The sequence below is a fragment of the Gossypium hirsutum genome, chromosome A13, assembly GCF_007990345.1.
Source record: "Gossypium hirsutum isolate 1008001.06 chromosome A13, Gossypium_hirsutum_v2.1, whole genome shotgun sequence".
Classification (NCBI taxonomy): domain Eukaryota; kingdom Viridiplantae; phylum Streptophyta; class Magnoliopsida; order Malvales; family Malvaceae; genus Gossypium; species Gossypium hirsutum.
The window spans coordinates 12,493,394-12,507,852 of NC_053436.1; the positions used below are offsets into that span (position 1 = coordinate 12,493,394).

At 34.8% G+C, this 14,459-nt stretch overlaps 1 protein-coding gene and 1 non-coding gene across 4 annotated transcripts; one reads left to right on the forward strand and one right to left on the reverse strand.

The window, feature by feature from the left end:
• The first annotated feature begins 9,680 nt into the window (after window positions 1-9,680).
• LOC121213245 (small nucleolar RNA R71) lies at window positions 9,681-9,786 on the forward strand. Its single transcript, XR_005908626.1, has one exon. It is a non-coding gene; the product is annotated as a small nucleolar RNA R71 (small nucleolar RNA).
• Window positions 9,787-11,950: 2,164 nt separating this feature from the next.
• On the reverse strand, window positions 11,951-14,194 carry LOC121203076 (putative F-box/FBD/LRR-repeat protein At4g03220). Of its 3 annotated transcripts, XM_041084910.1 has the most exons (4): window positions 13,797-14,194; window positions 13,050-13,682; window positions 12,519-12,704; window positions 11,951-12,386 (listed from the first exon to the last, which is right to left on the reverse strand). In XM_041084910.1, the coding sequence occupies exons 1-4, from the start codon at window positions 14,112-14,114 to the stop codon at window positions 12,087-12,089; spliced, it is 1,437 nt and encodes a 478-aa protein (XP_040940844.1). In that variant the 5' UTR covers window positions 14,115-14,194; the 3' UTR covers window positions 11,951-12,086. The 3 variants fall into 3 exon arrangements, with proteins under 3 accessions (XP_040940844.1, XP_040940842.1, XP_040940843.1); XM_041084908.1 differs by having other exon boundaries at window positions 13,050-14,193; XM_041084909.1 differs by having other exon boundaries at window positions 12,519-12,701; window positions 13,050-14,191.
• Window positions 14,195-14,459: the final 265 nt, after the last annotated feature.

Consider the following 14,459-nt stretch of genomic DNA (forward strand, 5'->3'; position numbering starts at 1 on the left):
AAGCAGTTCTATAGGCCCATAACGCGTCATCTACTTTCATCACCCAATCTGTCCTATTTGATTCTATGATTTTCTCTAGTATGTGTTTAAGCTCTTAATTTGCGACTTCAACTTGTCCACTGGTTTGAGAGTGATAAGGGGTAGCTGTCCTATGATGTACTCCATACTTCTTAAGAACTTTATCAAATTGAGTGTTACAAAAATGCAGACCCCTATCACAAATAATTGCTCTAGGTGTTCCGAATCGAGAAAAGAGCTTTTTGAGAAATCTAACTACCACTCTAGAATCATTAGTAGGTAAAGCCTAAGCTTCTACCCATTTTGACATATAATCGACCGCTACTAAGATATATTTATTACCAAACGAACTAGGAAAAGGGCCCATAAAATCAATACCCCAAACATCAAATATTTCACATGAAAGCATATAGGTTTGAGGCATTTCATCACGTTTACAGAAATTACCTGTTCTCTGACATCTATCACAAGTAACATACTTGTTAGCGTCCTTGAACAGTGTGGGCCAATAAAAACCTGGTTCAAGCGTTTTATGTGTTGTCTTAGTCCCACTGTAATGTCCTCATGTTGGTCCTAAGTGGCAGTGTTCCAAGATTTTACTCGCTTTTGATTTTGTAACTCATCTCCGAATCACTTGATCTGTATATACACGAAAAAGAAAAGATTTCTTCCAAAAATAATTTTTCACATCGACAAAGAATCGCTTCTTTTGATGATGTGTCAGCCCTTTTTGTAGGACGTTAGCAGCTAAGTAATTCGCAATATTCGCAAACCAAGGAACTTCTGAGTCAGTTATAACCAAAATTTGTTCCTCAAGAAACGAGTCATTTATCTTATTCTTATCAAGCTCCTTGATATGTGAATTCTCTAACTTGGAAATGTGATCTGCTGCAAGATTTTTCAGCTCATTTCTTGTCCTGGATTTTTAAATCGAATTCCTACAATAATAAAATCCATCTTATAAGTCGAGATTTTGCATCTGATTTAGTGATGAGATAACGAAAACCAGAATGGTAAGTTTAAATGAAAACTTTAGATAAAATCAAATACGGCCTAAATTAATCGAATGCAAAAACCACAGCTAGCAATTCTTTTTCTGTAGTAGTATAATTTTCTTGTGTAGCTGTTAATGTCTTGCTGGCATAATAAATCGGTTGAAAATGCTTGTCTCTTCGCTATCGAAGAACTGCACCTACTGCATAATCACTCGCATCACACATTAATTCAAAGGGTAAATTCCAATCTAGTGCAACTACAATCGGAGCATTAATTAGTTTATCTTTAAGAGTGTTAAATGCTTCTAAACATTCCTGGCTAAAATCGAAAGGTACATCTTTTTCTAGCAAATTAGTTAAAGGCTTAGCTATTTTAGAAAAATCTTTGATAAATCTTCTATAGAACCCAACATGTCCTAAAAAACTTCGAATAGCCTTAACTGAACTAGGTGGAGGTAATTTTTTAATGGTTTCAATATTCGCTCTATCAACCTGTAACACCTCTTACCCGTACCTGAGACCGGGACAAGGTACAGGGCATTACCATATACAAACATGACATTTCAGGAAAACCACAAGCTATAAAATTTCATTCCAAATTAAAACCAATCAAACATATTCATAGTGTCCCTATTATGGGCTTACGAGACCCAAAACATGCATTAAGAATGGTCCAAGACTAAACCGAGAGTTTAAGAAAATCTTAGGAAAATTTTTAGGTTTAAGCCTCACACGTCCGTGTGGAGGCAATGCACACGTCCGTGTGCGCTTGGGACACGTCCGTGTCCCTTACCTGTGTGGAATTAATTGAATTTATTTTCCATTTCAAACCTATAAAGGTTTTCATACGGCCGAGCAGACGCCCATGTCCCTAGCCCGTGTCCTTTATACGGCCTAAACACGCCTATGTCGTCGCTTGTGTCCAAAAACCTGAGCATTTGTTTATGATGTCATCATGCATTTAGGGGCACACGGCCAAGACACACGCCTATGTGCTAGGCCGTGTCCTCCACACGGTTGAGGCACACGGCCGTGTCTCTACCTGTGTGTTTACTACCATGCATACTGACCTAAATTTTAGGTATAGGGGACACATGGCCGTACCACACGCCCATGGAATTGACTGTGTGTCACACACGGCCTAGACACACACCCGTGTGTCTACCCGTATGGACCTTTTTTTAGGCTACAATCCAAGCCAATGGTCACCCTTAACATCCACACACATTTGTGAACTTCTATGGTATTTAACAGGGCCTAAATATGCCCAATGACTACCTTCAATGGTCTATTGCATGTTAACCTCATCTCATTGGTTTTATACATGCTAGATTATCCTCTTTGTATTAAGGATTACCATATCATCAAACACATTTAGACTTGGCTCATTTTATAACTCATTGACAATTATGACCTAGCCATCTCCAAGTCATTTGACCACATTCCACATGTCTATTCATGATACACCACATTTAACCATCTCATGAATATTTAAACACCAACATGCACAAATAGTAAGTTACAACCTACATCAAAATAAGCCATGTCTTATGGCCATATACAAAATGAATAGGTATATTATTCAAGCCCTTACATTGGCTAACTAATGACACATATAACAAAATAACCAAAAACCTATACATGTCATTGAAACAAAGTAAAGGTATCTATATACCAAAGCAAGATAAGCTGATAGTGTTGACAAAACTCCAACGATCTTCCAATCTTCACGAGTCCATGAGCTCTGTAAAACAGGGAAAGGAAAGGGGGTAAGCATTAACATGCTTAGTAAGTTCGGATAACAAGAAGGTAAACTTACCGGTTATTTAGCATACAACCATAAAAGATATTCATGCCAAATATGCATGTATAAATTCTCTATCACATACACTCAATCATCAAGTTAGTTTCCTCTCAAGCAATATAACATTAATCTTAGGTGAGATCATCAATTCAAACATTTCCATTCTCATTTCTCATAATAGTCCCGTTGAGTTTCTCAGAAATCTCGATGAATATCCCGTTTATCGTCAAGTCATACTAGTGACCATTTTAAATATACACTCCCCTGAACCTCACTCTTAAGGAGGAATTACCAATCTAGGTTAAATCCCTCATAACATAAATTCAAGGAGTATTGTCGGGATTACCATTCTAGGTTAAATCTCTTATAATGACAATTATTCCGATACACTCGGATCTGAAATGCCAATCCAGACTAATTTCAGTCCTTAATCGTATTACCCATCCTGGCTAAATCCACAATGCACATATATTCATCGGGAGGTTCGATCACTTAAGGAACACTCGTCCAGGCTGGATTCTTACTATACTAAGATCATCGGATTACCCGTCCGGGCTAAAGCCCTTTCTGCAACACATGTAGGATCTCATATCATGCAAACAAGAATTTACCCATTGAATCTCCCTTTTTCATTCAACCGGGACAATTGTCATCTTTTTCATTTCATACTACCACATTTCATGGATTGTCATACAATCAATATCTAAATTAACATACATTTAAGAATATGCATTTTCAAGTATATTTAAAGTTTACTTTGAGTTACACAAACTTACCTGGTAATTGCTTCGGTTTCGTATTTCAGTTATTCTAAAACCTTTCGTTTTCCACGGTCGACCTCCAGAATTGGTTTGTCGGGGTCTATATCAATAAAAATAAATTATTAATACCTCATACTATTCATTTCAGACTTAAATTTTACCCCCGAACAAAATGACCATTTTGCCCCTAACATTTTACATATTTACAAATTAGTCCCTAGGCTCGTATAATGGAATGCATGAAATTCCTTGGTTACCCATGCCTAGCCAAAGTATCTTAAGCTTATACCAGCCCATATTTTCCTCTATTTCACATTTCTACCACATATTTTATACCTTTTACAAAATGGTCCTTTAAGCCATTTTTATGAAAACCTACCTAGTAAAAGTTTTTTACCATCCTTTAAACTCTCATATTCCTCCATAAATCATCACAACACAAGCATCTCATGCATGGTTAAATTTCCAAACATGAACCCTAGCTTGAGATATGAGTAGAAATGGATAGAGCATGTTACGAGGATCTCAAAATTACAAAGAACATTAAAAATGGGGCTAGGGAGCACTTACTATTGAGCTTGAAATTTTGAAAACCTTAGCTTATGGAGCTTTAGGAATTTCGGCAGCTATGAGGAAGAAGATGGCTGATTTTGGCTTTCTTTTTCCCTTTTTATTAAGTTTATTACCAAATGACCAAAATGCCCCTCCTTACAAAACTTCCAAATTTTTCTATACATGCCCATTTTTGTCTAAAAACTTATAAATTGTGCAAATTTTTATTTAAGACCTTCTAATTTATAATTCAAAGTAATTTCATGCAAATTTATTTTAGAACCCAAGTTTTGCAATTTATTCAATTTGGTCCCTAATTTCCAATTGGACACCTTATACTTAGAATTTCTTCATGAAACTTTAACACATGCTTATTTTTCATATCCTAGAACTCATAATGATCATAAAATAAATATTTTAATGTCAGATTTGTGGTCCTGAAATCACTATTCTGACTAGACCTGATGTGTCGTTGAAAGCACCAAAAATATCCTATTCCCTATAAAATAATAAAAATAATAGTAAAGGGGAAGTAGGGTCGAATCCTTAGGGACCGAATTGTACGAATGCTCGTTTCTTGAAATCTTGGACAATTTCTTGGCCAAGAAATTTACGCTCCTGAAAAAATAAAAAAAAAACAGAATTAGATTTTCGATTTGGAAAAATAAAAATAGAATTTAAAGTAAATTGAAATTGCGAAATTAAATAAATGACAGAAATTGAGAGGGAGAATATATAAAAATAATAAAGAGAGTTAAAGGAAAAGAAATTCTTATTGGTAGATTCCAGCCTCCAGTTGTCTCATTCCGCCTTGGGTTCAATCCTCGGCTTTTAAATAACCCTTCTCAACTCAAGTAAGCCAGTTATAGTGGAAGAGGACGCCTACGACCACCAGCTCCAAAGATTAGACTTACGATTTTTAGGGAACCTGACTCTAGCCAGTAATCTATGCTAGATCAACGCTTCTCAATGGCAAATCCCACGTCATTTTGTCTCTTTGGCTCGCCAACCTCTAACTAGTAAGTTAACGAACCGACTGTGTAATCCTTCCAAAATATACAAAGCGGCCGCCTTTGCATATGCTGAAAAACTTACTTTTTAAGGGCCATAGACGGAAGCGTCAGCCCGTAGTACGGAGAAACAATGAATACTTGGCGAGAAGGTTAAGTACGGATTCTAGGCCTCAAGAACCCTTTTTGGGGATAGATTCTAGGCCTCAAGAACCCTTTTTGGGGAATATTGACAGCTTTCGGCTAGATAGGTTTTAGTGGCTCATGATAATGGTGGAAAAGAAAATAAATATAAAAATGGAAAAAGGAATTTTATTGAAAGAAAATATGAAAAAACAAAAGCCTAGACTTTCAGGGGGAGAGTGTTTACAGAAAAAGATGAACACCAAATAGAGTCACTTCACCCCCTATTTATAGTGCTAGGGAGATAGTCTAATTTAACTTAAATTCTAAAAAGATAAATACATTTAATTAAAGATAAATAAAAATAATTAAAATTAAATCCTAAAATTAAATAATCCTAATAATTATCTTAATATTAATTATTCTAATATAACTAAAATGGAGTCTTATAAAATAAAATCTCTTCTTTTTGCGTTTTTAGTCCTTCTGTCTTCCATGCTCGCACTTTTGGCACAATCTTTTTCCTGTGTCACATGTCAGCCCATTGTGTCTCCAAATTCGCACTTTTGTCCCTTAATTTTGCTTTTGCCTCCAAATCAGTCCTTAAAAGATAAAAAAACATAAATAGCTCAAATTAATAGGATCAAGCTCAGAATAAACACATGATTAATAAATAAAAATATGTTATTCTAGAGCATTATCAAGGCCCTATTTCAGGATGTTACACAACCTGAATCCCTTTACTAGAAATTTTATTACCTAGAACAATCCCTTCTCGAACCATGAAATGACATTTTTCCCAATTAAGTACAAGGTTCATTTCCTCACATCTCATTAAAACTCGTTTTAAATTTTTAAGACAAAGATGGAAAGAATAACTGAATACCGAGAAGTCGTCCATAAATACCTCCATAATATCTTCTACGAGATCATCAAAAATAGCCAACATGCATCGTTGAAAAGTAGCAAGACATTTACCTAATCCAAAAGGCATTTTTCGGTAGGCAAATGTACCATATGGACATGTAAGTCATTTTTTCTTGATCCTCGGGAGCTATTGGGATTTGAAAGTAGCCAGAGAGTCCGTATAGGAAGCAATAATACATATGCCCAGATAATCTTTGTAACATTTGATCAATGAATGATAAAGGAAAGTGATATTTTCTTGTGGCATCGTTCAACTTCCTATAGTCAATACAAACTCTCCATCCCGTGACTGTTCTTGTTGGAATCAACTCATTCTTTTCGTTTGCTACAACAGTCATGCCTACCTTTTTAGGAACAACCTGCACAGGACTCACCCAAGTACTGTCAAAAATAGGATAATAACTCCAGCATCTAGAAGTTTAATTACCTCAACTTTAACGACTTCTTTCATGTTAAGATTCAGCCGTCTTTGAGCTTGCACACATGGTTTATACTCATCATCCATTAAGATTTTATGAGTGCAAAAAGAATGACTGATCCCTTTAATGTCAAAGATCTTCCAAGCTATGCCTCTTTTATGCTCCTTCAATACTTGTAGTAGCTCATCTTTCTCATTCAGCTACAAATTTGAAGCAATAATCACTAGTAATGTAGAATTATTTCCAAGAAATGCATATTCTAAGTGATTTGGTAATTTCTTCAATTCTAATTTAGGAGTTTCTTCAATAGAGGGTTTTAATTTTAATTCATCGTTTACTTCAATACCCTTATAACTCTACTGTCTCAGTGACAACTCATTAGAATCTAAATCAACTTTTGTCTTACCTATCACAGCATCATCGTCATTTACCTCATCTATTTGAATAAGACACAGTCCTTATGAATGATTTCTTGTAAAGAATCTTGAATAACATGATCAATAGAATCAATAAAATAACAGGAATCATCTTGTTCTCTAAAGAATCCCATGGCATCATAGATTTTTAAAATAATTTCTTCATCACCTACTCTAAGCACAAGTTTACCATCACCCACATCAATAACAGCCCTAGCAGTGGCTAAAAATGGCGACCTAAAATTAAAGGTATTGCAACATCCTTATCCATGTCAAGCACAACAAAATCAATAAGGAATATGAATTTATCTACTTTTACAAGCACATCTTTAATAATACCCTTAGGATTAAGGGTGAGCGTTCGATCGAATTGAATCTAATCGAATGAAAAAATTTTGAGTTAATCGAGTTGACGAATCATATTTTATCATCCTAATTTGATTTGAAATTTTCTCGAATTGAGTCGAGTGAGATAGAATTCGAATCGAATCGAATCAAATATATTTGTTCGAGTTAAATTTTAAAAAATAATTTTGGGTCCTTATAACGACTGTCACCCATCGTAATAAAATTTGTTCACCGTAATCAATTATTTTTTACCTTTCATCACCTCATAATTTATTTATTAATCTTTTATATACGAGTTAGCTTCTTTGCTTGCTTAGTTGTTTCAATTATCTTCATATTCTTGTCACTATGTATTTTGGAATTAAAAATATATTAAATGTAAAAATGTGATTTTTTAATAAAAGTTATTTTAAAGATAAAATGTAAAATTGATACCAATATAAAAGTTTAACACGAATATTTTATGGTATCATTAATAATTCAATTTTAATATAAATATTCAATATGACTAAACAATTCAATAATATAAATAATATAAAATGTGAAAATTAATTTAATAATATAAATAGTAGATATAAATAAAATTATTACTATTTATGTTTAGGGTTTTTTTTTGGATAATTTTGATTTTTTATTTGAGAGTAAAGAGTGAGAAGCAAAAGTTTAGGGGGAAAATAAAAAGTTTTGAAGAGTAAAAGTTTGAGGGAAAGTAAATAGGGGGAGAAAAATTTTGGAGGGAAAATATTAAAAAAAATAGGGGGGATGGGTTTGGGGTAGATGGGAGTGGGATGGGAAGGAAGTAAAAGTTTTGGGGGAAAAGTGGGAGGAAGTAAAAGTTTAGGGGGAAAATAAAAATTTTTAAGCGTTTTTTCGAACTCGATTCGAAAACTCAACTCGGTTCGAACTCAAAATTCGAAAAAAATTTGAGTTGACTCAAATAACTCGATTCGTTTAACTCGAAATTCGAATTTTTTTCGATTTTTTCGAGTCGAATCGAATTTTGCTCACCTCTACCTAGGATATTTAACAGATCTATCAGCTAATTGAATACTCATCCTAGTGGGTTTTGGTTCCCCAAGACCAAGCTGCTTGAGCATTTTATAAGGCATCAAATTTATGCTAGCACCTAAATTAGCTAATTCCTTCTCAATATTTAAACTACCAATTAACCAGGGAATAGTAAAACTTTCTGGATCTTTCAATTTGGTTGGTAGCTTATTTTGGAGAATAGCTGAACATTCTTCGTTGAGTTCCACAATGGATAGCTCTTCAAACTTCCTTTTATTTGTTAATAGCTCTTTCAAAAATTTTGCATATATAGGCATCTGTGAAATAGCTTCAACAAAAGGTAAGTTAATATGCAACTGTTTAAAAAGTTTAAGAAATTTACCGAATTGTGCATCCATGCGGTCTTTCTTCAACTTTACCAGATATGGGATTGGTGATTTATATTCCTTGAGTATCGGTGTTATACTCACTTCGGGTTTTACCTCCACGCCCTTTTCCTTATCAAATTCTTATGGTAGCTTCTTTTCAGGTTTAGTTAACACTTTTCCATTCCTTAATGTAACTGCTTTCATATGTTCTTTTGGGTTGGGTTCGGTGTTACTAGGTAAACTACCTTGTTGCCTTTCTGAAACTAATTTAGCAAGCTGCCCAATTTAATTTTTGAGCCCTTGAACCGACGTTTGCTAATTTTTCAAAGCCGTCTCGGTGTTTTGGAAACGAGTCTCTAACATCGATATAAATTTTTCCAACATCTCTTCAAGGTTCAGTTTCTTTTCTGGCCGATAAGGTGGTTGCTGAAAACCTAGAGGGGGTGGTGGTCTTTGATTTCCTTAACCTCCCCATGAGATCTTTGGGTGGTTCCTCCAACCTGCATTATAAGTGTTATTGTAAGGGTTGTTTTAAGGTCTAGAATTATTAACCATATAATTTATTTGCTCATTCTCCATGCTAGGACCATAGGGTAAATATTCTGCATTGTTTATTCCATCTCCACTTGTGTCACACTACATCACTGGATGTACCTGCGTAGAAACACATAAACCATCAATCTTTTTATTCAATAGTTCTACCTAGTTCGATAACATGGTGACTGTATCAATGTTAAAAACATTAGCTACTTTTGTCGGCTTTGTCCTCATGACTTGCCACTGATAATTATTCAGTGGCATCTCCTCTATAAACTCATAAGCCTCATCGGGTGTTTTATTATTTATAGTACCACCGGCGGCTGCATCAATCATTTGCCTAGTTGAGGGGTTCAAACCATTGTGGAACGTCTGAACCTGTAGCCATAGAGGTAACCCATGGTGAGGGCACCTTCTTAATAAATCTTTATACTCTCTCATATATCATATAAGGTCTCTAAATCCATCTGTACAAAGGAAGAGATATCATTCATCAATTTGGCTGCTTAGCCGGTGAGAAGTACTTCAGCAAAAACTTCTCGATCATTTGATCCCAAGTAGTGATAGAACCTTTTGGTAGGGAGTTTAACCACTACTTAGCCTTATTTCTCAATGAGAAGGGGAATAACCGTAGGTGAATGGCATCGTCAGAAACGCCGTTGATCTTGAAAGTGTCGCAAAATTCCAGAAAATTAGCCAAATGAGTATTTGGGTCTTCATCCTGCAAACTATCGAACTGAACAAACTGTTGAATTATTTGAATAGTATTAGGTTTCAGTTCAAAATTATTTGAAGCAATAGCAGGCCTAACAATGCTCAATTCAGCCCCAGTGAGAGTAGGCTTGGCATAATCGTACATAATACGAGGAGCAGGATTTGGATTTGGACAATCAACAGGAAGTAGCTGATTATTCTGATTATTAGCCATCTCCTCAGTAATGTCCTCTTGTTTTTCAACTGTATTTTGTCGGTTCTACTTTGCATCTCTACGGTTTCTGCGAGTTGTTCTTTCAATTTCACTGTCAAAAAGTAGTGGTCCCGACAAGTTTCTTCTAGTCATAAACTAAAGGGAACTTGCCAGAAGCAAATAAAAGAAGAATTAGTAAACAAAAATAAAAATAAAAATGACCAAATTAATAAAAATCAACCGTTCCTAATATTTTAGTCCCAGCAGCGGCGTCAAAAACTTGATGACGTCATGAACTAACTAAAATACGACAAAGGCAAGTGCACCTATCGAATGGTAGTATAGCTATGGTGAGTCAGGAATGTCGTATCCACGAAGACTAGAAGTACTAGTAGTTACTATCTTTTTATTATCTAGCCGAATAAATTGAAGGGATTTATTTTAACCTAGACTTAACTAACCTAATTACTAAGACGAAACAGAGAATAAAGTAGGAAAATATTTGAAGAAAACCGATGAGAAAGACAATACCCAAGAAAGAATCCACCTAGACTTCACTTATTATTCTAAATCTGAATTAAACGATTTATTCACTTGTCTTGATCCGTAGAAATCCCTAACTTATGTTAATATCTATTTCGGGAATAAAAACAACTGTCTCTAGGTTGATTAATTGAAATTTCTTTCTAATTAAAACCCCTATTGTTGCATTAACTCGATCTATGAATTCCCCTATTAGATTTGGCTCTAATCCGGTAGATTTATGTCGTCCTATTTCTAGGATTGCATGCAACTCCACTCAATTATGCCAGATCTACTCTTAAATAGGGACTTTTGCTCCACTGAATAAGCACATCAATCATGAATTAATATCTTGAAAACATTAAAACATTAAATAAGAACACATAATTGAGATCAAGAACAAATATTTGTCATGTAATTCAGAAAAACCAAATAATAAGTTCCGTTTCTTAGGTTTCATCCTCCCTAGGTATCTAGGGAATTTAGTTCATACTTTGGAAGGAAAATATCTCAAAATTAGGAAAACAACAAAACATAAAGAAACCAAAAAACTTCGAGAGAAATTGAATGGAGATCTTCAGTCTTGAAGGAGATCCTGCTTCTGAGTTGAATCCGTTGGCGTTCTTTGAGTCTTTTCTTCTTTCAGCTCTGCGTGTCCCTTTATGTCCTCTTTTAGTGTGTATTTATAAACTTTAGAATGCTCAGAAACCCTAAAAATTGGCTTTTTTCCACATATTAGGGAAACAGGGTTTGAATTTGACACAGGCTGCCACATGGGCGTGTGGCAAGCCCGTGTGGCTCACATGGGTGTGTGCTCAACCCGTGTGGGAAAAGGCTTGGCCGTGTGGATCCTTAAAATAGTCATTTTTGTCCAATTTTAGCCCATTTTTTGCTCCTTTTGTTCCTCTATGCTCTCCTAAGTATAAAACATGAAATTAAAGGATTAGGAGCATCAAATTCACTAAATTAAATAATAAATCATCCAAAAATATGCCAAGCATAGATTAAAACATGTTACTTTTATGATTTATCAATATTATATATACGGAGTAAGAAGGAAAATTTCCTTAACTGGTTAGATGAAGATAAGAACAATTGGTGGAATGGATAAATGAGCAGACTGAATAGGAAATCCAAAGAGTTTATAGACTTAATTAAATGTGTTTTTCAAAAAAAATTTTCCGTAAAGTTTAAGACTTATATACCCTTTAGCTTGCCAAAGCTGAGAAATTTACTAGGCTAAGAAACTGTGTCAATTACTTAATACCAAATGTAATTACGGAAGGAACCCGGTATCTAGAGAAAGTCACCAGAAAAATTGTCACCATTGATGTTGCAAATTTACATTAAAATATATTCTGCAAATTAAGTTTAGAGAAACTCTATCTTTGCATTAGAAGATGCCCTGGAAAACCCCATCAGTTGTGACCTAATCTTTTGTCGTCGTAGGTAATCTCTATAGTTGCAGTGCCCGGAGAAAAGTGTAATCTCTTGTAATGCTTTCCCATGCTTCAACAAGAACTTTGCTAGGCTAACTTCATTCTCACATTCTAAGAATCCATGTATTTTCACTACACTAAGGTTGTTAAGCAATGGTTTCAATGCCTGGCTTTGAGATTCCCAGAATTGTTCTTCTGAGCTAGGCATGTCCCACAAGTCCTTGTTCCATTTCTGAAAATAAGTTCAAATAAAACAATCACCAAGTAAATTAAATTTATACATGACAACTTATATAAAATGTAAAAAAAGAACTGTGGGTACATTCTCTTCGTTTATAACGTAAATATATATATGGGTACATACTCTTTGTTCAATCTTATAATCATTGAGGATCTTGAGAATTAGAGTGTGTAATGCAGGAGAGCACTTGAAGAGATAAGCTAATCCGGGGAGATTGTGTTTGTTGAAGCCAGTTTGTAGCTCTAGGGATTTTAGTTGGTCGAATGGATGCATTAGATTTGCAATATAATTCCTGCTTGACAACACCTGCTATATTTTGTGATTTAATGTTTAAAATGATAATAAAGAAAAATAAAAAAACAGTCAAAGTATTGAAATAAAAAAAATTAAAATAAAAGGCAATTGAAGGGATTTTAAGGACAAAATTTCATTATTCATGGATCCCATTAGGACTTTTATGGACAAATATCATTATGATTAATGTGCATTTAATCTTTTTTATTCTATTATTTTAGTATTTTATAATTAAATTTAGAATCGAGCCTAATTTGAATTCCAAATTTCTTAATATTATTTTCTCCACCTTGCAAGACTTTTACAAACAGCAAAGGGCAGTAAAGCAATGCATGAATTGCGAAGTAAAAAAAAATGTACCTCAACGCATTGCCCTTCAAGCGTTAAGGTGTGGAGTCTGGAGAGAGCTGATAAAAGATTGGACACACTCCGAAGCTTCGTCACACTGAAATCTTCATTAAGCACAAAGAAACCAATGGAAGCCTCATGAGCCGATACCAAGTTCTCCAACGAGCTGTTCTCGGTGATGGCATTATATTCCCATACCATGACTCTCAAGCTTGGTGCATTAATCTTCACCCAACTCTTATCACAATACGCATCGAAACAGCTCGCAACTTGCAATGTCTTCAATTTAGCCCCCGAAACATCCAATCCATGTAATTGGAAACAATTTTCAAGCGTGAATTCCTCTAGTGCCAAGCAACTAACCTTAAGCTGTTTCAACCCAAAACAAGCATCGAGGTTCAATTTCTTGAGCCGAGGAAACGATGAATCCGTAAACAAATCGGAAAGTGTGGGCTGATCGTATAAAATAACGAGGGATAAAGATAAGGTGTGGAGGGATTGGAAACCACCTTTCATGACCGACGGAGGTAGTAAACGGAAACCGGGGTATCGAGATCTCAACTTGAAGACACGCAATGATTCACTGGTGAGAACACTTCGTGGGAAATTAAAGTAATCGTCGGTGGCGACTTCAACGTCTAATTCCTGCACATTTTGCCTTACGGCAAGACGGATCAAGCCATTTAGACGTGAAAAACTCAAAGGAGCACGGAAACGAAGGATCCTTAGATCGGATTGCTTGTCGCGGAAAGCTAGTACCTGGCTAATGAAGTCCAGTCGTTTAACGGAAAAAGAATGCGGACATAATAATAATCTTTTATTTTTTATACTCGACTTCGTATTTGGAGCATTCGTCGAATCAACACCGATTGGATTAATAGAGGTGAAATCAAGATCAGGGAATGAACTCCACAACGATCTCCATCTTTTCGATAACACGCTGGTTTGCGCTATGGATTTGATGGGTAAATGAAAAAGAATTTGATGAAGAACAACGTCTGGGAGATCACTAATTCTATCGATTCCATTCTCGCCTTCCGACCAATACTTCTTTCGTTTTGCGGATCTGGTTTCCATGAAAATTATGATAATAATTTTGTTTTTAATCACTGAAAATTGGTCGAAATTGCAGAGGTTAAGGTTTGAATTTTTCAAAAGAGTGAAGTCACGAGGGAACGAGAATAGCATTTGAGTTTGTTTGTTTTTTTATTTATTTTATTATTATTATTAAAAACAAGTCAAATAAAAAATTAATTATTTAGCTACATGCTAGTGCTACCGTTTGTTTTAAACTGTATTAAGGTAATTTTTTTTAAAACATACAGATTTTTTTTCATTCACTCCATTTATTTATATATATTATTAAGTTTAATTTTTATCCTAATACAATTAATAATTAATCAAAATATGCAATTCCCTAAT